The sequence below is a fragment of the Eutrigla gurnardus genome, assembly GCF_963514095.1.
Source record: "Eutrigla gurnardus genome assembly, chromosome: 1".
In the NCBI taxonomy this organism is placed as follows: domain Eukaryota; kingdom Metazoa; phylum Chordata; class Actinopteri; order Perciformes; family Triglidae; genus Eutrigla; species Eutrigla gurnardus.
Genome location: NC_139915.1, coordinates 3,091,279 through 3,114,920, shown reverse-complemented (window position 1 = coordinate 3,114,920; position 23,642 = coordinate 3,091,279). Strand labels below are relative to the sequence as shown.

Here is a 23,642-nt window from a genome sequence, read left to right as displayed (position 1 = left end):
CATGTGAAAAAGTGGGAGAAGTCAGAGCTCATCAATAAAACACTTCGGAGGTGAAAAAGGGCCCTAACAACCATCGCATTCCTGACTGTGGGTTCAATGAGTAGACAAACGACGCTGCCAGCGAGAGAGGGGGAGAGAGAGAGAGAGGCAGGGAGGGAGGAAGGGGGAGAGAGAGTGGGACTGCCCGGCTTGAATGGGGCCTCAGTGGGCCGGCGAGATAATGAGCTGAGAGGACCGGCTCAAACTGTCACCGAGGGTCCCGTGGTGAGGAACAACACTTCGGCCAATACTCTTTCATCAAACAAGCCGTAAACTAAACGAGCACATTCATCTGTTTCTCCTTGCTGCATTGTTTCTCCTCACTTAGACTGGTGGCTCAGCCTGCAGGCCTACCGCGGATGGCTTATATCAGCTAATGGTGGTGGCGGTGGTGGTGGTGGTGGTGGTGTGGGGGGGTCCCCCAAACATTTTCACGTCAAGGACCCCCCTATTAGACATGCATTAGACCACAAACACCTCTCCACAAACCGCTGCAGGAGCGTGCGTAACGAGGAGACCTCGTTGTGGTTATGATTTACTGTACGACTGAAGGTGGAGTTTAAACTTCCAAACTTTCCAGAACGTACTTTTTATGGTTCATAAAAACCTCCGAGGTGGTGTCGGCCCACTTTAATGTAAGTTAGAGACACGGTGGAAACACAGCGGAAGTACAATAGAGCGTTGATTGCGGACAAAAGAGGAGTCTGAACTCCTGCAGTGTTCAGTGGAGCGCGTGCTCGTGTCGGTCAGCCGCGTGCGTGTTAGACAGCTGCGTGGCACTTAAACCAACTGTTTCTAGCATTTAAACTCAGCTGTAATAAAACATGGAACGTCCAGTTCAATGTGATCTCAATGCAAAAACTAAAAAACAAAAAACAGCTCGTCTATTAAAATGCTTCCGGTTATGGTTTATAGCTTTGTAGTGCAAATGTTATTCCTCACTTGTCACAGAATTCTCACCACCAACCCAAAAAAAAACAGATTCCCCGATGAGTGTGTCGAGGAGTTTTCTTTGGAAACAATACCTCCATAGGTTATTGATTTCTCTGGTTAAGCTGTAAATCCGCTCCAAGAGCTAATTCGTTGTCTCCACTCTCGAGAGATTTCAGGTTTCTCCTCCCAACCTTCACCGGCATGCCAAGTCCTTCATCTCCATCTCAACAACATGTGGAAGTATATCTCCTATATGTCCTATATGTCGTATTTCTAATCGCTGTGGAAGTCGGGAAAGAAAAACGGGAGGCTGATGTTGGGAAAGCAATTAGCCCGATTCGGATTAGCAGCAACTAATGCCTTGAAAAGAAGCCTAATCTGGTTTTCCCTGAGGCAGAATGCTGTTTGGACGAGAAACTTTAAAATGCAAAAAAAAAAAAAAAAAAACATAAAGGGAAGGAGCTGCAGCGAAAACAGTGACATTGTTTTTGGACAGGGAGAGGGATGTAGTGCAGGGTAAGCCCCCTAATTTAGTTCTTATTCGGGATTACAGTTTACCATTTACAGGCTGATACACGTTTATACGCGATTTACATTCATACGTGTGAAACTGTGGAAATGGGCCCAGTGCTTCCAATTAGTTTTGTCTTTGTGAAAACCTGTTGTTTTTTTTATTTTTTTATTCATTAATCTTGTTTGCCTTTGTGATGATCCCCCCTGGAGGTCATAGTTCACTCACCTTTTATATAGCACGACATCTGGGGAGGTCTATTAGAAAATGTCACAAGATTGTTTCAAGATTGTTTATCATGAATAAAAGATGGATGAGCTCAATCCCTCAGATTTATTTAGATAAAGATCATATCTATATATTTTATTCTAGGTTAGTTTCTTCAGAAATAAAAAAAAAAACTATTGTTTTGTTTCACACCTGCTTTATGCACCGTTGAGCAAAATAGTCAATCCGATATTATAAAATCATGAGCAATATTATTTGTACTATTTTTTATTTCCACTATTATTATTGTTGATGATGAGGATGATTATTAATAATTTGCTGTTCGTCCAATTATACGTCTTGCATGAGACCAGGTTGTTCTGATTATATATGATGGACTGAAAAATACATTTATGGATAAAATGTAATTAGATTTCTCAAATAAAAATGATCCGTATATGATTATTATTATTATAATTATTGTTATTTTAATTATTATTACTATTTTTATTATTATGATTATTATTATTATTATTATTATTATTATTATTATTAGCTGGTGTTGTTCACGTAATCACAACGTCGACCTGAATGAAGTATTGTTGAGAGCTGTCATTCATCAAACAGCCTCGGACTGAATTAAAGACATTCATGAGGACTTCGCTTTATTTGCATAAATTATTTGCACTTTTACAATGTGCAGTTGTTTCTACCAACAATTGTAAATTAATCACATTTGTGTTGTTCTTTAATCTGTTTTTAATAAAGCGAACACGAAGCGCGCGCAGAGCAGAACATTGGAAACACATGAAGTAAACATAACAGAACTTAATTTTATTTATATTTATTTTGCTGATGGTCCTTATTCTATTTTTCTAAATGCACAACAGTCGTCTGCTTTAGAGGCGCCTTTTAAAACCTTTATCCGTCACAATAAAAGGCATAAATACTGGATTTTGTTCTATTTGATTAGCGTTGAGGGATGTTGGTGTAAATGTAGTTTTTAAGTGAACTAAAGCATTATTAATCTGTGAAGTGTGTGGAGGGACAGGGCGAGGAGGAGGAGGATGCAGCCCGCAGGAGGCGTGCAGTCCACCGCAGCCCTCTCCTGGCAAAAGGCTGAAGGCTGGGACCAACACCCGGGCTAATGGTGTCAGGCTGCTCGGCGAGCGTGACAGCAAGCAACAACACTGGAGCCAGAGTCCCCAGCTCCTGTCTGGGAATATGATGTGGGACTAAGAATAAAAAAAAATCCCTGTAAATCTAAAACATGTATAAAGATTAGGCCCAAGCCTTTTACTGGAATAAACCCTCAGGGGTGTCATGTCCCTGCATGCATGCTCACTCTTACTTGGAAGCTTGACGCGTATTTTTCCTCCAAATTGCAGTGAAATGTATTTTACAGCAGGAGCAATAACTTCTCAAAAACACAACATCTTAACATCTAAATGTAAAGTTGTTTCTCCAAAAGTCACACGTGGGTTTTATATGGAGCCAAGAAACTCGGACAGCGTGGTTTCCAGCGCGCTGATGGATGGAGCAGAGCTCATACATCCTCATACACTCCACTGTACATGTTGGAGCTTTGCATTTACACCGTAAAGCGCACACTAATTGGCTTTCCCCCCTTTTTTAGGGACTAATTAATGAATTGCTCGGTTAGGAATCCGTCACGTCTGCGTAATAGATGACAACACAAACAAAGTGCCGGGTTCAACTTTGAGCAGGTGTACACACCTTCTGTAGGCTGAAACGTGAATTAACCCGCAATTCCACCCTAATCTTGCCCATGCAATCACGCGCAGATTCGTGCAAGTTCCTGCACAAATGCGCACATTTTCAGTTTTTAAATATTCTCCAAAAAAAGGAGAATTTCCAAACGTTTCGGCGCCTATAAATCAAATTAATTCACACGCAGTCCGTGCAGACTCACCGGGTGAAGGCAGCCGCTGCGGTGCTCCGGTATCCGTATAAACGCGCTCGTCCTTCCCCGGATCTCTCCTCCGTGTCGCGGCCACACAAAGTTATAGGTCCCGATTAAAAAAATCTATCTACCTTTGGATCCGTCGTGGAGTTGAAATGTCAATGAGAGAGAAAAAATGTGCGGCTCTTACCAGCAACTTTCCCCTTCAGCATCAGCCCGGAGTTGGCATGTGATTGGCTGGAGCGACGGGCCGACGTCACACCTTGGACAGGACGCGGCACAGAACAGGGAAGTGCGCGAGGCAGCGTACATGTGGAGCTCACACCGGCCTGTTTACTGTCCCGGTGAGTGCGGAGGGGCTGACAGTGAACGCACCACCGTGTGTTATCCTTTCATTTCATCTTCTTGTCCACTGTGGCAGATTAAAGGATGACATGTCGTCACAACAACACAGAGTGACATCACAGGGATTTAAGAATAACATGAAATATTCTCTGAATAGTTTATCCTGAAACTGAAAATGAGTGAAATACAATGTAACGTGGATGCTGTAGGGGGGCAGTTGTTTGAGTTTTAAGAGATGAGATATTTTCACAAGATATAAGTCAGAAAACTGAACCAAACGATGGGTTTTGAAAGATGTATTTCCACTATCAGCTTCTGTTTTACCAGTTCGGCTACTGGGGAGACAAGTTACTGACTGTAAGGGTAGTTTGTAGTTTAGTATCTGAGCATGCTCAGTGTGCAACAGGTGGGCAGAAACAGGTGCAGGCAGGTCTAGTCCTGAATGCCTCATGATGTATTTGGGCAGCAGTCCGAGAAAGTTCCCTAAACTCTACACTAATCTCTGTTCCAGCGACACACAATAGGAATCACATACATGCTGAGTTACGTGAGACAAGCCAGCGTGGAAAACGTTTTAGTTCTACAGCCCTATAAAGTCTCCGTAATGGGGCTGTAGCTTCCCTTTTACTCAGGCGGCCTAAAAGCCTCCAATCCCATTTCACAACCTCTGATGTTTGTGTCAATTTGAACAAGACGGTGAGTAAATGGGCAACCGCGCCGCCGCCTGTCTCCCAGGAAGAGACCGGGGCAGCGCAGGTACGGGCCGGTCAGGACCGGCTGCGTTCGGGCCATTATTTGGAGGGACGGCCATTAAGAGGCCTCGATACTGTGCAACGCAGCAGGGTGCTCGACATGCGCGCTGGAAACCGCACGGCTTGGGTCCCTGCTTATCAGGCTGTCAATAAAACGAGATGGGATACAGCGGCCGAGCCAGGTGCTTCCTTTCCCTTCCACACGGCGCGGCTCTCCAGAAGCAGATCAGGCGGAAACGCAAATCTGTCCAGCCGGTTCTCCCTCTGCCGTCACCACGCTGCTGCACGACGCCACCTCTCCCTCCCTCTCCAACACACACACACACAGAGAGAGACACACACACACACAGAGAGACACACACACACACACACACAGAGAGAGAGAGAGAGACACACACACACACACACACACACACACAAAACCCCCTGACAGTTGTTTCAGATTTTCTTTTATGAATATATGGAAACTATTTTGCAACTGAAATACTCGTGATTATAAATATCAGGCTACATTTGCATGTAATCTCAATGTTCCCGGATGTTAATGTTTATTTAGCAACAGTACATTTCAGTTAGAGTTAAACATTATTCAGTGACATGGACTTATAACATTTAGGGGAGAATATTACAAACCTATGGGATCCCTTTCCAGAGATATGCCAATCTCTGCTCGCTCCGACTGATCAAATTTGAAACAAATTGTGTAATGATCGACCTCCCCTCTCTAACCATGCAGAACATTATGCTGCCATAGCCTACGCCTCATGAGCTTATTGTTTACTGCCACTGTAGCAGACAGAGAAAATGTCCAGGGGACCGAGCACGTTAGCAGAAAGCAGAGGGCGCAGGCAGAGTTGATGCTGCGTTCAAGGGGGCTCCTCATCCATCTAAATTAGGATTTATTGCAATGGAGACAAGGAGGTAAGTTTGATCTGAACTTCAAGTTTAAACTGGCTGTGAAATAGGCCCTTCCTATTTGAAGCTTGTAAGTCGCTGGTTTTTAATTGCATTTGGAGTTTTTTTTACGCACCAGACTTTATAGAAGAGTTTAGTCGAAATTCTGTTAGAAAAAAAAAAAAGAAGAAGAAAGTTAGTCCAACTGAAGCTGATCAGGCAGGAGAGGAGGAACGAGTCAGGCCTGTTCCCGCTGACTCTGCCACTCAAACAGCAGGAAGACGTGTGCACATGTGTTTAGAATGGTCATCTGATATTTTCAATTTACGTTACAGTGTCCAAAGATAATATAACCTAATTACCCCCCTAACACACACACACTCTCCTCGTCTCTCTCCCCCCTGTGTGAAATGTTTTAATAAGCCCTACACGCTCTGTGTGCAGTTTGATTTGTTTTCTCTCCATGCTCCCCGGCCCTGGATCGAGACATTAGCCGAATTCCCCCGGGGTGATTGGATGCAATTTGTCCGGAGTAGACAGGCACGTCCTGGATGTTAGGAATTCACTTCGGCTCAACGTGACAAGTCTGACTTCGATCTACAATTGCATCTGAAAGTGCAGCGAGCGGAAAGATCCCATGCCATTAAGTGTTCCTCTCCCCCCCCCCCCCCCCCCCCATTTTTTTTGGTGCAAAAAATAACGAGATCCTTCATTTGCTCACAAATATTCATAACGGTTCCATTTGCGACACCTCTGATGTGAGGGAGGCCCGTGAGCAGCGCTGATGCGGGCAGTGGTCAGTAGGATGCCCTCAGATCTATGACCCTTTAAATTAGATTAAAGATCGACAGTGGGCTGGATCTAAACATAACAAAAAAACGCAAGAGTGACACCTGCCACGCAGACTCGCCTGTGATTGATTGTGATGCTTCGTGCTGGCAACAATAACGCTGCAGCGTTGCGGTGCAGGGCTGAGTAGGCGCGTTTATCACCCGCTTGCCAGGAGTGGCTGAAGTCAGTGTCCGTGTCGCGCTGTGAGCTGACAGGGGAAAATGGGAGCTAACGAGCTTGTCAGATGTCCTGACAAGACAAATGAGAGCTCGTCACTCCCTGCGCTTTAATAACGTTTAATGGAAACGTATTGCACCGTTCAAAATAAAGTGTTACACATACACGGGGTCTGCCGGCGACGCAGTTAATTACGCACGGCGAGGTAAATTACGCATCAGCTAAAGGGTGTTGGCCTGGATTCAGCACCACCAACGAGGACTGCTATCTATATAATACCTATGATTTCACAGGCTCGACCTTGGACTGTGTGTTGGTTCTTTCAACGAGCAATTAGACTGAAGTTGAGTAACAAATGATTAAAGCAAAATGGACTTTCCAACGTGTGGTCAGTTTGGTCGCCATTTGTTCCAGAATATACATTTGTCACATCTTTGGAACAGCTGGAAGGTTTGACGTAAATCTCCTCACCGTTTATTTGGCTCAGATCACAAACTAATCCAAGATCTGCATTTATCAGAATAGCTGTTTCTTCATTCTGACTTAATACTTTTAGTTGAGAGTTTATACATCCAGTGACTAAATGATGTCAAAGGTCAGGGGTTCAAATCCAGCTGGAACAAATCCAGGCCCTTAAAAAAAACAACAAAAAACAATATTTTCCAAGTGTTTCCGAGATGGAATAGAAGTGTTATCTGCCACAACCTCTGCACCGAAAGGGCTCCACTGGTGTTGTGACCCCAGTGATGTTGTTGAATGACGTTGCGCGTTGAGGCTGTGCATTCTCCTGTGTAATTCTTGGTGTGCGATATAGCCAACACACGGTACGGTTGTTATGGCCATGATACATAATCCCCAGGGCAGGGCTGAAGCTGGCTCCAACTAAACCGTGCCGCTTTAAATACACTCTCTCGCAGCTGTATTAGATACTTCCAACCTTATCTTATCTGATCGCATCTATTTGCATATTAAACTGCTGTATTCCGCCCTAGGGACACTCATGATGATCTATTTGTTTTTTTAGGAAAAATAAATCAGCAAACGCGTTTAAATGAGATGACACAAATTAAGACATTTGGTTTGACCTGAATATTATACTGCAGACAACCAGCGCAGTATGAAATATTTTCCTCACGATCAAAAGTATAAGTACTGCGGTATTTGACGTATATGTCTTGACACTACTGTGTCAGCCTAAACGCGAGTATTCCGAATCCTTACTTTACGCACGGAGAGTGACGGCAGGTGAGGGGATGGCATTCATAAAGACCTTACTCGGTTCCTGCTCCTTTCTCTCCCGGTGGAGGGGGGGGGGGGGGGGGGGAGGTGTGCGTAAAAATAGACATCATTTCACTAATGCCATCACCTGGCCTCTGGCACTTCTCTGTGCAGGGTCTGAGACTGAGAGGCCGGAGCACCTGCTGCACGAGGAGAGGTAATTACCCTGTCGGCACCGTCATCACATACTGAACGACGTTTAGATAGGTGGAGACACGCAGCATTACGTGTGCAAAACCGCATAACATGTCCGCATAAATGCGCGCCTGCACCGGGTCCGGGTCCGGGAGGAACCTTCTCCCAACGAGCCTGCAGCTCGAAGAGAGTGGAGACGGGAACGTAAAGCACCGAATGTGACAAACTCAACGCGGATATGTGTGATACGTACAAATGGATGCAGCGGCGGAGCGCTGTACGTGAAGTCACACAGATGATGGGCTATGTAAAACAACACACACTAAATCAGGCAATAACGACGACAAACCGTCTGGAAAATGGACGCACATAGTGCTGCAAGAAATCACGGCGCGCTCCCTCCTCCTCCTCCCCGCGTCTGGATGACAAATCCCATCCTGGAGTAAATATTTTGAGGATAATTGAACTGATTGTTATTTGCAAGTTTCTCCGTGGTGAATATAAAAGCGTGGCTGCGCGCTCATAATGACTTTCAGACCATTGGCGAGATATATTCATAATGTGGGAATCTTAAATCGCTAATATGCAATTCTGTGGAACATGTCAGGATGCATTATTGATTTGGCCTTTTGTTTTTTTTCCACCCCCCCTCACAAATATTCTTTTAACACTGACAATGTGAGCTAGATGCGGATCCAGAAGCTCTCAAAGTCCCGAGGAGGCGTCGTTAAAATGAAGCTGACCTCTCCGGCGCCGTTCAGAGAGCTCCTAAATGAACCAAACTCTTAAAAGGAAGCGCGAGAATAAATGTGCAACAATAATAATGACGCACACAAAGGGCGAGAAAGGAAAGCGAATATTGTGACTCACTCTTGTTGTACCTTGAACATATAGATTATTGGGGACTTCTGTGAGAAAAATAAAGATAACTTTCGGGTCAGCGCCTCACTATTGATCTTATTCACTCCGTTTCTTATAGGCCGGTTATTCAGCAGCACCCCGCTGTGGATACACACTACATTTCAGACTATACAGTGTTAAGCCCGCGTACTGGCAACAGAAAGCCTCTGTATAGACCACGGAACCTTTCTAAATCTAATCACAAACGAACCGTAATTAGACAAGTAATTACCGGCGTAATTAACAGCCTCTTTCTGCACGCTGTGCTTTGATATGGACGGGCGGCGCGCTGCGCTTTATGGCGCACAGGCAGCGGCTGCAGCGGATAAAGTCTTTATTATTATTGCTGGAAACCCATCTGGTAATAGTCTTGGCCGAGACCTCCTCCCCCCTAATCAAGGATTTAATTAAAGACGGTTGAGGGCCATGGAGAACATGAAGGCCAGTAATTAAGGCTAACATTGGACCCTAACAGATGCAACCCTCCTCCTGCGTCGGTGCAGAAACGTGAAGCTCTCAAACCAAGACGCGCAGTCGCTGCTGATGCATTAGGTGCAAAACGCAGTAATGATGGTTGAACTGTGGTAGCCAATCATAGCGCAGCGACACGAAATATAAACAGGAAAACAATTATTAGTATTATTTGGTCTGGGTGTTTGTTTCCATATTTGTTCCATACATGTATGGATTTGAGCCCCCCCTCCCCCCCGTCACACCGCATTAGTCTGATGCCTGGGCACTACAGCCGTCATCTGACGGTCTAAACGGGATGGAGGCTGGAAATGATCGTACTATCTCACTCTCACACACGCGCGCACGAGCGAGGTTGAACGCGCGCGTAAAAGTTGGTATTTAGGCCTCCATCTTATTCCACTTACTAATAATTAATAAAGTAATTTTTTTTCCAGATATATATTTCTCCGAGGTAAAGATTATCAAAGGAAACTTTCACAACAAATTGTCTCTTAACACAAAATATACACTCACAGGCTAAAGTAATTGCTCACACATGAATGATCCAATATAAAATAAAGTGTCATAGGCACAACAATAATAATAATAAAGCAGTTAATTATCTTAATTGCTAATCCAAACCTGCTAAAATGGGGGTTTATTTGCATATTATTTTGCATATGTTGTGCGTAAACCTGCACCTGGAATCAATTAAGCAGCCCACGTTATGGAAAAATACAATAAAACTGTGTCATGTTATGAATATTCATCCCCTTCCTCTCCTCCGGACGCACCCGCGCGTTTCACACACTAAGAGAGATTCCTATGTTCGTTGCATTGTGGAAGTTAAAGAGTTGCACCTCTTCAGATGGGCCAGCAGATGGGCGGACGTTTAGCCAAAAACCCCCCCGCAAAGTCGCCCCTGCCTGCGCAGCCACCGCTGGATGGGGTCTGGAGGGAAGCTGAACTCTGACTTCTCGACCTCGTCTCATCTCCCTGAACAAATGGCAGCCTGAAAACGTTATCAGGTGGACCTAAAACACACGAGGGGAACCAGCACGGAGGCAAGAACATCAGACTCAAGAAGAAATAGTCCGTATACTCCTAAACATCAATATAACAGCTGTGAACGAAAATATGGTTCATAATTAAGAATTCATATAAGGTGACCTCTGCGTAATTAATGGGTTGATTGTTTGAATTAACTGTTAATTATGAAAGCAACAAAATCAATTATGTTTCAAGCTCTTAATGCAAACCAAAACACAAATCTTACAAAACCCTCTTCAGATTCTAACAGAGGGAACAAACTTGGCCCGTGTGCTCGCCTCGTCGCCACTTGTGGAGCTTTTCTGCCCCCTAGCGGCCGACTCGAGATCCACAAGACGTGAGTGATGATGATGTCGAGTTAAATATGAAACATGATGCCGGTTCATTTGCGCTCTGCTGGACAAAGGTGACACTGTTTGTTCACATTTTGAGGATCCAGTTTTAATACTTATCATAACCTATATTTTTTTATTTATTATTATTTATTTGTTTTTTTTTTTATCTAAACTTCTCTTTTCCATTTAGTCTCTCATCATAAATCACAGCTGTTACCTGATTCATCGGGTTCTCTGAGTTACACATCGGAGCTGTTTAATACAAATATATGGGTTTATGCAAACGTTAACATGTTAACGGCTGCCGACACATATTGATGTTTTCACAGTCATTGTCACACATTGCTCATCGATGCAGTTAATGTATGTATGTCCTTCCCTGTGTGTCAATAGAGATGACCTCCCATATCACTGGATGCATCCATCTATTATCAAGCTTCTAACATCCCACAGTATGTGGCATTAAATATGGTATAACATCCAACACATCAGATAAAAAAGAGTAAAGATGTGTTCAAACCATTTCTATATTTACAGTAAGTTTTATTCATTTATTAAGATTATTTTGAGCATAATGGAAGGAAGAAAAATAAAAAATATTTATATTTTATCAGTGGATACATGAATCACAATTCTCATGACGTGTGACATAATAGTCATTTTAAAAAGCAATAATATATAACTAGTGTATAATAAACATTTGAATTAAAAAAATCCTTTCAACACACATTTTGAATTTGCCTTTCAGTGTTTTTGTCGGTGATGTATAACAAAGTTTTCCAATCAAAATTTGACCAAATCTTAAAAATGTAAGTTTGTGTGGGATTTTACACAAATCCATGTGTGAAATTATAATTGAGTTGTCCTTTTATTTGTGGTAGTTTTCTTCTTAAACTAGAGGTTTAACTATAAGCGGCCTTTTCTACATCACTGCTTACAGCAGAGCAGCCAGCTTTCTGCTTCAGGTACAAGAGGAGGATGCAGCCAATTATCCCCAATATCCAGTAATGTTAAAAGAATGACGCCTAATTTTCCATCTGGTTGCATGGAGAGAAATGTCAAACGTACTGGATTGAGACCATCGTTTTAATAATTAAGGAAGCACAGCGAAGGCTAAAGAATAGCTATTGCAGTTTTGCTGCTCATGCATAATTTAGCCTATTGATCAGGTGAGTCTGGAGGCATATAAACAAGTTTTTGGCTTCTTGGTTCATTTGTGAATCTATTAAAGTGAAACTATACTTTAATATCCTGAAGGTCATAACATCCGAGAACACACCGCATCCTTTGATGAAAACATAACGATGAATGCCATCTTAGTTTGAGGAATAACTCTTAAAATAAGCCAACAGTGTGGCATCTACAACAGACACGTTGTGTACGTGTGCTGCAGGATTTTGTCTTGAAATGGAAATGTGTTTCCCTTCGAGGATCTCGATCTCTCCCTCTCTTTCTCTCTCTATGCATGGAGGGAGGGTTGGCATTTACTTGACAATTTCTGCCTTTAAGTGCAGACTTTAAGTGCAGTGTTTTTATCTACACCTAAGATAGCTGCGGACCAGGACAATTTAACAGGCAATTTAACTGACCGTGTGTTAGTGAAGCTGTCTGAGTTCCACTCTCTGCCAGAGCGCCATGGCATGATGGATGTAGGCAGTCTGGGCTAGGTGAAGACACACACACACAAACACACACTCCTATTGAATACAAAGACACACAGACGTGCCGCCCTGCCATATTTTCCCAATACAAACGCATATGGGCCAATCCACAGCCAACCCCCTTCCATTAAGTCAACATCTTGTGCTGGCGGTTGGAACAGTGCGGGGCTGGAGTCAGGTCGTCCAAATCCGTCAGTAAGAGGAGGCAGAGGCGTTTGTCATCCTCCTCTCTGGGCACCATCCTCCTGGAAGAGAGAAAGGGGGGACAGAGGGTGGTGGAGCTACGTAGCATCTGGCTCTGGTAGCTCCAGCTGCAGGGAGAGAAGGGGACAGGAGCTGTGCTGCAGCCCAGGGGAGACACTCTTTCTGCAGCCAAAACGGCTCCAGCACCATCCTACTGCTGGATGGAGGAGCTGGGAAAGAAGTTAGACGTTACAGAGGAAGAGTATCCAGGTGTTTCTAGAATTACTTACAGCACAGAGAAGAGAAGGTGTCTTGATTACCGTTTCATTTGAATTATCATGCCCATTTTGCATTGATCCGACGTTGATCTCTTGACGCGGTACTCTGAGAAGAATTAGGGTCATTAGAATGGAGACAAACCTCTTTTACATCACACAGGATGAAGGTCTTTGTGGCCTCCGTCACACGACAATCCTGCAGCGATCGCACAAAGGCTGGAAACAGCACACTTTGAGTTTGACCACAGTGCAGAGAAGGTGTAGAGAAAGTATCTCGACTGGAATGCCGTACCAGAGGACAACGTCACCCAAATGATGACCCATAAATCACAGGCCAGAGTCATGCAGCCAAGGCCTCCAGACAGTCATCTAACGTCAACGCACAAATGACGTTTAGCCAGCGGCGGACATTTAGCACCAGACTCCATCGCCTCTGCAGCCACTTTGTCACAGATCTATGGATGATTCAAAGCCTGGGGACGGCATTTAGTATTAGCCCTTAATGTGTTCCAGGGTTTGTTCTTAGGCAATGTAGTTATGCTGATTGAAGGAAGCCGATCAAATGAGATGTTTTGAGGGAGAGGATGAGAAGTACTCAGAGGGGCAACACATGCATCGTCTTATTGTGAAGCATGACCTTTATTGGGGGGGAAGAGCCCCTCTCCTCAATCTGAGATGTCCTCTGGGATTAATTAACCCCATTCTCCCATTAGGCCTCTAGGATTTGCATTGCTTAAATTGGTTTAGTCTACATGGGAGCCTATATGCACTGTTCTTCGGATCTCTGCCAGGTGTGTGCCCGCCCTGTTCAGTTTTAAAGATATCAAACCCTCCGTAATGTGTCAGTGTATTGTCTAATCTTTGAGTTTTTTGCAGGTCATGGTTTTTGTATGCCTTACATGAAGGAGTGTATTTCATTCCAGATGCTGCAAGCCACAAAATTTAACCTGAGAAGGCGAACGAGCACCAAATATCAAACCAGGAAACATAATCTTACAGTTCTTCCTTAGATGCAACGCAGGCCTTTGCCACACTGTACCACTGTTGTGGTTAGTCAGAGAAGCTAATGAAATTAGCGGCACAGATCACAAGCATCTGTTTGATGTCACTAATGATGTGTCAAGGGGGCTGCCATGTGCTATTGTTCCGATAGCCTATAGACGCATGTCTGTGTAATGTGATAAATGTCATATTCTCAACAGAGAGAACACAAATTTACCATTCTTTCCGAAAACCGGACCATTAATGTCAATCATGTGGACGGCTACAGAAAGCCAGGGGGGTGCCAGCTCACACAACAAGCGCTGGTCCCTCCAGTCTCATGATGACGGTCCCCAGACGCTCCGCGGAACAGCTCCAGCTAATCTTCTTTTCATGGTCTTCATTACGACCTGTCAGGACATAAATTGACAGTAAATTGCCATGTTTATTAACACAGCACTAAAACAGCATCCTTAACTGTTCTGCCCCCTCGTGCAAATGTTAACGTTTAACAGTGACCAATGGGATCAATTAAGGAGCGGCATAAAATGATGCTGCGCCCAAACAAATCCCCTGGAACACACACACAGGGCCTCGCATTCACAATTCCACCTTAATATGCCTCCTCAAACATTATGTCCTCTGTTGATGACCCTCTTTGAAGACCTATTCAGACAGACACTTGCTCCCCACATATTTGCAGCTCGAGTAACGATGGGAAGGCTATGCTTCACGGAGCACTGCATCAACAGAGTCTTGAGTCTGAGACTTGCTGCGGCCTTTGCCATATAACACAGTAATTACTAGATCAAATCTGTTCAAATTGAGGCAACGCTGTTCTGTGATCCCTCCTATACTAATCAGCACGCTGAGGTATGGCTCTGCGACTATAAATTGCTGACTTAATTAAAACCAGGACCTCTCTGTCATCTAATTACAGGGAGAAAAGGTTATTGCTTCAATGCAATTTTCCAAATATGATTCCTTCACAGTTATTAAAGGCTCGGGCGTCGTTTATTGTTTCAGATTTTTCAATATGGAAATGGCCCCGGTGACAGACGTAATGACTCGGGGAAAACGCTTCATCTCGATAGTGGCCTGGCACGGTCATTTGTCTAAGATAAGTGGAGCGGACAGGAACGGGGAAATGTCATGGGAGGCATCCCATGATTGCCTCCACTTTACAGTTGTCATTAAACAGAGCAAAGGTTTCTTTTCTCCTATGTGGCAGCAATGAGAAGTTTATTAATCTATCCAGAATCGTATGGCTAGTGAGTTATTACAAGTATGAACATTCACAAGGGGGGAGGGAAACTGTGGAGAGTAATTGTGTGATGAGACTCTATAGTCCTTGTTATTGTTCAGTCAAATCAATATATACTTCAACTCGTCCACAAACCAACTAAAACCGGATGGAAAATCGGTGATTCTTTAAGAACAGCACTGAAATCCCCAGAACACACTGCAACACTGTTAAAAACAGTGACTTTGGTGTGATTACAGTTGAAAATAATACAGAATTATATTGTAGTTTCAAACTCCAATCAATGTACAAAAATATCTCTCCTACAAGGATGATGTAGAGGATAAATCAGTTATAATACACGCTTTCATTGTTTGTCAGCCAGTGATGTTCAAGCTTGATCTTATGTTGATCTATACTTTCCAAAACCCAGATATTCAGTCTACTAATATGATTAAAAAGCATAAACATCTCACATCTGAGTAGAACCAAGGAATTTTTGTCAAAACAGTTGCAGGTCAGTCAACAAATTAATCTGATTGAATTGGAATATGGGACTTCTCTGGGTACGAACACATTTCAGAACAAATTAAACTTTATTTTAAAATCATAATCCTGGTTTTGGGCATAACCATCTCTGCAGGGTCTCATTTAAACATTATACACATTCAAATCTGGCTTTAAAATACACCCGAAACACACGTACACTTGTTCAAAAAGCTACTTACCACCAGTAAGCACAGTTTTTATTTTTAAAAAACGCTGTGAATTTTCTTTGTTACAGTCAAATGCACTTCCATAAATTAGTGTGAAGACCTCAGTTATTCATAAGCACTTAAATATTCACAAGTTCAGATGCATTTTTCAGGAATAAACAAACCACAAAGCTTCCGTTGCACAAAAGCAGCAAATAAAAAAAAAACACAGTCTGATTGTGGGGCAGGAAAAGGCCACAACAGGACTGTACATCCCGGACACTAATGCTCTGTGTCTCCCACCATAGGGTTTCTTAATTACATTAACCAAATGCCTTGTGCAGTGTGTGTAATCTCATGGTTAACTGAACACCCCTGTAGCTGCGACCCCCTCTCCGTTCCATTCCCCGGTGAAATATTCATGTTGAAAGCCACTCTTCTCCTTCCTCTCTCCAGCACGTTAATGCCTGCAGTTGTTCAGCCACGCTACTATTGTTTAAGATAAATCCCAAATTCCCAATAACCCTCCACACGTCAGGCTATGACATCATCCACTGTCATCTGGGAGCAGATTATATACGAACTCAAGTGAGTTGCGTGCCGTTGCTGAAGTTTAAACATCAACAAAGAATTGCTCTTAGATCAAGCTTGTGAGATCTATGTCTAATGCCAATAAGTATTTCTATTTGAGTATAGCTCAGACTTTATAAAGTTTGGATTTACATTTTTTCGTAGATTTCAGAGATGCATCTCACTGGGAAAAACACATTTGTATTTCTTCATGTCTGCCCAACACACTGATTCAAATTGACCAGGCAGGACTAATTTAAATACATTAACTATTCATTAATTGAATAAAGAGGCTAGTTAGCCCCAGGGCCCCTTTATAATCATAAACTGGGGTGTACTATTTATGCAAAACAGCAAAGTGCCATGTGCTGGCTTATTATGCTCCTGATTAAAGGCAAAGTACATGTTTCTCCTGCCCACGAAGGAGGATTAGGCACGGCAGTGTCAGCAACTTGTTTCCAGGGTACAGAGTCTGTTCCTCCCTATTACAGCATGTTGAGATGCGTCTGAGTAATGTGATTCTTCTAGTCATCTTCACCCCCCCCCCTCTGCATGCAAATTATTTCTGCGTCTTTCTCAAAAGATTACGTCGCAAGCACGGAGTTAGCTAAACGGGGACACCTCAGCACTCTCACAGAAACACGGACGAATGTTAATGTTGCTGACTGGCGCTGGTTAAATACCCGGACGCACCTATGAAACTTCAACTCATCCTTTCCCTGATTCTAGTATTTGTTGTATTGGTTCGATGGTAACGTGATATCTCTCAGCCACCTGGACTCCTGCATGTTTTCTCTCTCTATATCGAAGACATGCCGTGTTTTCCAGGTTCCTGGTGGGAGGACCTTAAGGCCAGCTCGGTACACCGGGGCCTGGAGGCTCACCGGGGCCTGGAGGCTCACTCTACAAAGCCTTGGCTGCTTCTTCTTAATTAGTAAGCTGCTAATTGTTTTATCTACATACCAACAAGCTGGTACTTAACACATGCAGCAGGTTTCACCGACGTTTACACTCAAATACTTTAAGTACCTCCTCAGTTTGCTTCATTTCAGTTGCTTTGCTTTGAAATAAAAATATTTTTGGTCAAATTAAACTTGGTGCATGTCCCTTCTGTGCCTTGTGGACTTTATTTTGCCACCCATGACATTTAACAGGACGTTTATGAGATTGGGAGCGTTTCTATTGCCTCCCAACATGGCAACTGCTTGGATGAGGCTTGCAGCTAACAGTGCAAACCAAGCTAACAATGCTAACTGGGGCCAGCATGCTCATAGAGCTCAGTGTTTTTTATTTAACCTTTATTTATACAGGTTGTGTCATTGAGACATTGGCAAGAGAGACCTGTGGGACACTCCCTAGTAATTGTCCCACAGTCCCTAACTACTACAGGTCAGCAACTGTGAAACCAAACAAGGCCTCAAGCCTGAAAACCAACATTAAGCTACCATTTAAAAAGAGCATGAAACTCCCTCATTAGTTCAGTAGGCCTGTAGTAGTATTTCATTACCATGTACTCAGTATTCACTTCATTCTGGTCAACAGAAATGGCGACATAACACTCATAATGAATGGACATGGGTGCAGGGGCCTTTCTTTGGGACACCTAAACGGGCTTTAACCCTGTGTTGTACTGTACATACCTGTAGGCCGGACACGTTCACACAGCCACACCACGTCACGGCCGGTGGAAGCATGACTACGGTACTGAAGCAGCTCCGAGGGTCGGAGAACCGCGACATTGCCGTGTTTCCCTCCCTGGTTTTCAAACTGGCTCATGCCGGCTCCAGGGAGCCGAGCTGCGGCGTGCAACGTGGCGTCTCAATCCGTCTCGCGTTACCGACATCCCGTGGACCAATGGCAGAAGTGCTGCCAGCAGCGAGGCGGGGCTCCGGCTCGAACGGACCCTCTGATTGGCTGTACGTAAGGTGGCAGAAAATCACAGTTTGGTTGCATCCCTCCTTTTAGGAAAAAAAAAAAAAAAGAGGGGGGGACAGGATTGCCAAATCTGGTTTGAGTGAGACCTGTAGGTGTTGTCGTGGACCTGTCTGTCGCCCCAGCCGGCCCTCCTGCAGGCTTTGGTTGTCGCGCAGCAGCAACATTGTTGCGCAGCCCGCCGCTGAAGAAGGAAGCCGCTACAAAGGAGCCGCTACACGGCCGCTGGCTTCAGCATCAGTCGGGCCTGTTTGGGGAAACGACCGAGCTCCCTGCAGCTGCATCCCCGCGGTGTGATGGACGTCCTCGGCTTCGTGTGCGCGGCGCTCCTGTGCGCGGTCCTGGGCCACAGCAAGCCGACGTTAAGGAAGGACCGGGTCCTGCACGAGCCGGAGCTGGTCCGACCGGCCAACGAAGACAACAACAGCTTCCAGTTCGACCACGAGGCCTTTCTTGGCAAAGAGGAGGCCAGGTCGTTTGACCAGCTCAGCCCCGAAGAGAGCAAGGACAGGCTGGGGTAAGGACGCATCATTACTCGTGACACGTGAGCTGATTGTGTTTGATACCCAGCTTGTAAATCACGTACACTCACTTGGGTTGCGTGTAAGTGTTCGGGCTTAGGGGACATGAATCTTTAACAACACGAGCTCAAGTGCCTGAGAAAAGATGTGCATGCCAGCAAATCTACGAGACTGGATAAAACGCTGCATTATGGTCTCTCTCACACACACACACACACACACACACACACACACACACACACACACACCCCTATAGCGTTAATTGCTCAGCCGAAATCTTAATTATACATCGTCATTAAAGAACCATCTAGGTGGTGGAGTTGTGTGGCAGTAGACAGTCTAATGTCACTTCCCGCAGTGTGTAGTGTGCTTCCATGTAGGCTCATGTTTCTGGGCTTTTTCTCGCCTCTGCCTTGTTGACAACTTGGCAGCACCGAACACACGTTGGCGGAATGGGCTTCCCCTCCCAGGAAACTCTTTCCTGGGGTGTTGGGAGAGGGAGGACTCTGCAACACCACAACGTGGCAACCCACGTCTAAGAATACCACTGCATTCTTCACTAAAAAGGGGGTTTGTCTGCTACTTCCTGCCTGAGTAGTCTCACTGAAGCCACGTCCCCTTATAGTACAAGTGGAGTTATCAACTATTTGGTTTTCTCTCCCGCCGACGGTAAGTATTGATGAGGTGACGGCACATGAATGGTGCGTGTCCCGTTCTATCCGACAATGAGATGAAGTCCCTGTTTTTGGAGGGATTCGCATTAAAAGCTGCTTCCTGTCTTTGTTCTCTCTCACCTTGCAGTAAAATAGTGGACCGGATAGACACGGACGCCGATGGCTTCATCACCACGGCCGAGCTCAAGGCCTGGATCAAACGCGTGCAGAAGCGTTACGTTTACGAGAACGTGGCGAAGGTGTGGACCGACTACGACCTGAACAAGGACAGCAAGATTTCATGGGATGAGTACAAGCAAGCCACATACGGATACTACCTCTGTAAGTGTGGTCATTACTACGTCATGTATTTATTGGACATGCAGGAACAAAGTAAAGTATCTGTAACCCCCCCCCCTCTTTAGCCAACCCGGAGGAGTTTGAGGAAGCCACGGACCAGTTCAGCTTCAAGAAGATGCTCCCTCGTGATGAGAGGAGGTTCGAAAAGGCCGATCTGAACGGGGACCTGGCAGCCGACAGAGAAGAGTTCACATCCTTCCTCCACCCCGAGGAGTTTGAACACATGAGGGACATTGTGATCCTGGTAAGCCCCCCCGTAACCATGGTAACACATGGCAGCTACAAATTCCCACAGTCTGGATGTGGGAACATTTAGCTTTGATTTTCTATTTCACGTCTTTTAATCTGATGGGCCACTTGGATGAATGTGCCACATTTGGCTAATTCCTTGATGAAATTTGAACTGGGCCAGGAAATGATCGACTTCCTGTATATATATTTTTTTGGAACAGGCCCAGTGGGATGGACCGACTGTCCCATTTAAGACTCCATCTTTAAATATAAATTTGGGCTTCGTGGAACCGTTGCGTGGCAAGTGTTAGCAGTGATGCGCTTTGCTGCTCTGTTCATGAAAGTTGTACCACCCATTTGACAGAGTTAATTATTAATCTCCATTTTTTGTGACATCATCGAATGTTACCAACTGTTCAGCCAGTATCGTCTTCGCTGATTGGGGGGAATCTCACATGGTTTCTCATAATATTAACAGGCTGGCCTCCTTTTTTTAAACAATACATACATTTCACAAAAGCAAGGAAAGAAAGGCACTTTACAGCCTGACAAAGGACATGTTGTAGGTTAGTAGGACAGGTCACTAATGGAGCTGGTAGTTCAGGTTCAGGCAGGACCAGGAAGTCACCTGACTGAGGGCCAGCTATGCACCTACACACTCATTCACATAACGGAGCCCTGTTTAAAAGTGTGGCTTCATATCTTCCTTCTGGAATCTGCCTCTGTTGCTGCCATCTTCTTCCAGAGGCCAGATGCCTCCTTTTCATGTCTGCTTTTGATCCACGATGTTACGAAGAGCTCACAAGCTAGTCGTTAACATTTGTGCACCATTCTTAATCAAACATTTTGATATTTCTAATCCTAATTTCCTTTTAAGGTCAAATGTAAGATAGGCGCTGGTTATTATCATTTAAAATCTATATCCCAACACATCCTCACATTGATCTCAACAAGGATTAATGTGTTTTTTGAATGCAACATGTTTGTCCAGGTTAATTATAGCATGTGAGCTGATTGGTTGGTTGAACATGTGGTTGTTACGCCCCATTCCTGGTTTAATCTGGTATGAGTGTGATTGTAGTGTGCCTCTCACATGCATACGTATTTAACATATATTTATTTTCTTGTTTAAATGCAACCATTCACAGGTAAAGGGGGATTAAAAATAGGTGGATGTTTGTTATTAGTGTGTTCACTGAAGAGCTCAGCCTGCAGGCCAGCCCTGACTGACCCTCGGCCCTCCACTTGTCTTGCCTGAGGCGACACGTTCTTCTTTTATTACTCAAAGGGAAAGTTCCACGATCGTTGACCCCTGTGTCTCCTTTTTTATGGTATCATTAACGTATTGTGACTGCAGGAAACCCTGGAGGACATTGACAAGAACGGTGATGGACATGTGGATGAAGATGAGTATATTGGTACGTTTTTTAGCATACATTTACATTTAATTAGGTCAAATGAATTAACAGCTTAGCAACCATTCAGTTCAACATTGTAGCACAAACTGATAAATGAGCATTTAGCCAATTTAGTGAATTCTTTTAACCTCCTACACAGAGAAAAGAGCAGCAGCAGGCCAGTTGTTAGAGTCACGGGACAATACAGTTGGGTGTAATTATAATAGCTGCTAATAGTGCTTGTTTATGGTAAAATCATTACCTTTCTTTAATTTCCCCACTTTAAGGTGTGAATGTGAGCCTTAGGTTTTAATTTATGGTTTTCCTCTCCAGCTGAATAGTTTTCGGGTGTTTTGTGTCGATGTGATGAGGGATCAAAGCCGTGTTTGTTTGAATGTATTTTAAGTTTTCCACCTCCAACATGAACTCACACTGAAGTTTTCGACCTCCACTGCCTTTGGCTGTTTCAGCTGACATGTTTGCCCACGAGGAAGGGGGTCCAGAGCCGGACTGGGTCAAGACCGAGAGGGAGCAGTTCTCTGACTTCCGAGACCTGAACAAAGATGGTAAAATGGACCAGGATGAAATCCGCCACTGGATTATGCCACAAGACTATGACCACGCCCAAGCCGAGGCCAGACATCTGGTGTACGAGTCGGACCAGGACAAGGTGTGTTCTTTCTGCCGCATCAGCATGAAATAAACATGCAATAATGCGAGTGAGACTATCTGTATTATTCTGAAAGGTGAAAAAATAAACACGTTTACTCTATGAGAAAAGTAGTCATGCATAATATTTTATGCTGAATACAAAAATGTAATTAAACATTGCTCAGTTATTTTGAACATTTTTCAATCGGCTACATGCTGGCAGTCTTAAAAGTCTTAAAACATTAATCATAATTAAGAATTCATAAGATTTAACGTATTTATATCAATTATCGGTGAAGCCAAAGCGATTCATTCTATTTATTTATTCTAGCACATCGATTTTAGTTGAATTGATCGCTGCATCCAACAATAAGGCTTAATTCCCTCGTCTTCTCTCCTCAGGACCAAATGCTGACCAAAGAGGAGGTCCTTGAAAACTGGAACATGTTTGTGGGAAGTCAGGCCACCAACTACGGAGAGGACCTCACCAAGAACCACGACGAGCTCTAAGCGTGCGTGTGTGTGTGTGAGAGGAGGGTTAGTGAACATCTTGGTCTCCAAAGACCTCCACAGACTGTTGCACCTCCTCCCACCACTGCAGCCACCACTCCTTCCTGTCCTTCCGTGTGTTGGATTGTGAGTCAACACTGTAGATGTCAAACACAGGAGGAGGGATACGTGGCGGTCCAACCGGTAACACTGAGGGTCCATCTATGTTTCTGACATTCAGGAGCTGAGCCAGACCCGTGGACTTCCTTTACATCCATGGTGCCTTCCAGCCGCATCACCGGCTTCACTGCCTCAGAGATCTTTAAAAAACCACCCGTCAAAGCTTCAGGTGGAATGTGAGACGAGGGTTACAGGTTCTGATCGCCCTGTTGATGTGAAACTACAGCGCAGAACATTATTCAGATTTTATTTATTGATCAGATCTCTTCTGAACGTTAGGTTTGAGAGGAACACAGTGTTAAACTAGAGGTCACAGCATTCACAAACTGTTTTTTTGTTTACAGTTTTCCTGGTCACGTGATTTTAATGATTTTGTTTTTATTAGATAAGCGCTTTAAGAACTGTTAATTAACTGATGTTTAATTGCATGGTTTTTGCACGCGTTTGGTTTTAGTGTAGCCTGTGAAATATTTTTTCTTCATAATTGGTTTGTAATGTATTTATTGGTATACTTCAGTCAATAGTATGCTCCATATTAGATTTGTATTGACCTTGAGCCTTGCCCTTTTACAACGGTCTAATTTAATTAAGGTTTTTTTTTTGTGCTGTACTGGTTTGAATACATGACTCCACATTCTCCTGCTTCTTTCACTCCGAGGTCGTCGTCTTGTATTAATGTTCAGAATCTCTTTCTATATGACGTTGTATTAACAATTATAAACCTGGTGTTTTTGCGACATCATAAATGAATCTATTGTCTTCTGTATGTCTTTTATTCACATTTTCTGTATTAATAATGGCTATGGTTTGTATTTGAACGTTTTTAATTCAGATTTAATAAACTTTATTTGTA

General features: G+C 44.0%; 2 protein-coding genes across 10 annotated transcripts in view; one reads left to right on the top strand and one right to left on the bottom strand.

The window, feature by feature from the left end:
- LOC311017736 (paired box protein Pax-6) overlaps window positions 1–12,819 on the bottom strand; it is a 28,662-nt gene extending 15,843 nt beyond the window's left edge. For 2 of the 8 annotated variants that reach the window (XM_084016298.1, XM_084016304.1), the window contains exons 1-2: window positions 12,354–12,815; window positions 10,240–10,413 (exon numbers count right to left, since the gene is read on the bottom strand). The gene's annotated coding sequence lies outside the window, so the exon portion shown is untranslated. Of the gene's footprint in view, window positions 1–3,623; window positions 3,765–10,239; window positions 10,414–12,353 lie in introns of those variants that run through there. The other 6 variants (XM_084016297.1, XM_084016303.1, XM_084016305.1 and 3 more) reach the window with 6 other exon arrangements.
- A 5,529-nt stretch (window positions 12,820–18,348) lies between these two features.
- On the top strand, window positions 18,349–23,642 carry rcn1 (reticulocalbin 1, EF-hand calcium binding domain). Of its 2 annotated transcripts, XR_014597707.1 has the most exons (7): window positions 18,349–18,824; window positions 19,630–19,823; window positions 19,907–20,085; window positions 21,430–21,490; window positions 21,940–22,139; window positions 22,523–22,756; window positions 22,851–23,642. XR_014597707.1 is itself a non-coding variant. In XM_084017141.1 (6 exons), exons 1-6 carry the CDS (start codon window positions 18,604–18,606, stop codon window positions 22,628–22,630), a joined length of 963 nt encoding a protein of 320 aa, XP_083873267.1. In that variant the 5' UTR covers window positions 18,349–18,603; the 3' UTR covers window positions 22,631–23,642. The 2 variants fall into 2 exon arrangements, 1 of the variants encoding a protein (XP_083873267.1); XM_084017141.1 differs by having other exon boundaries at window positions 22,523–23,642.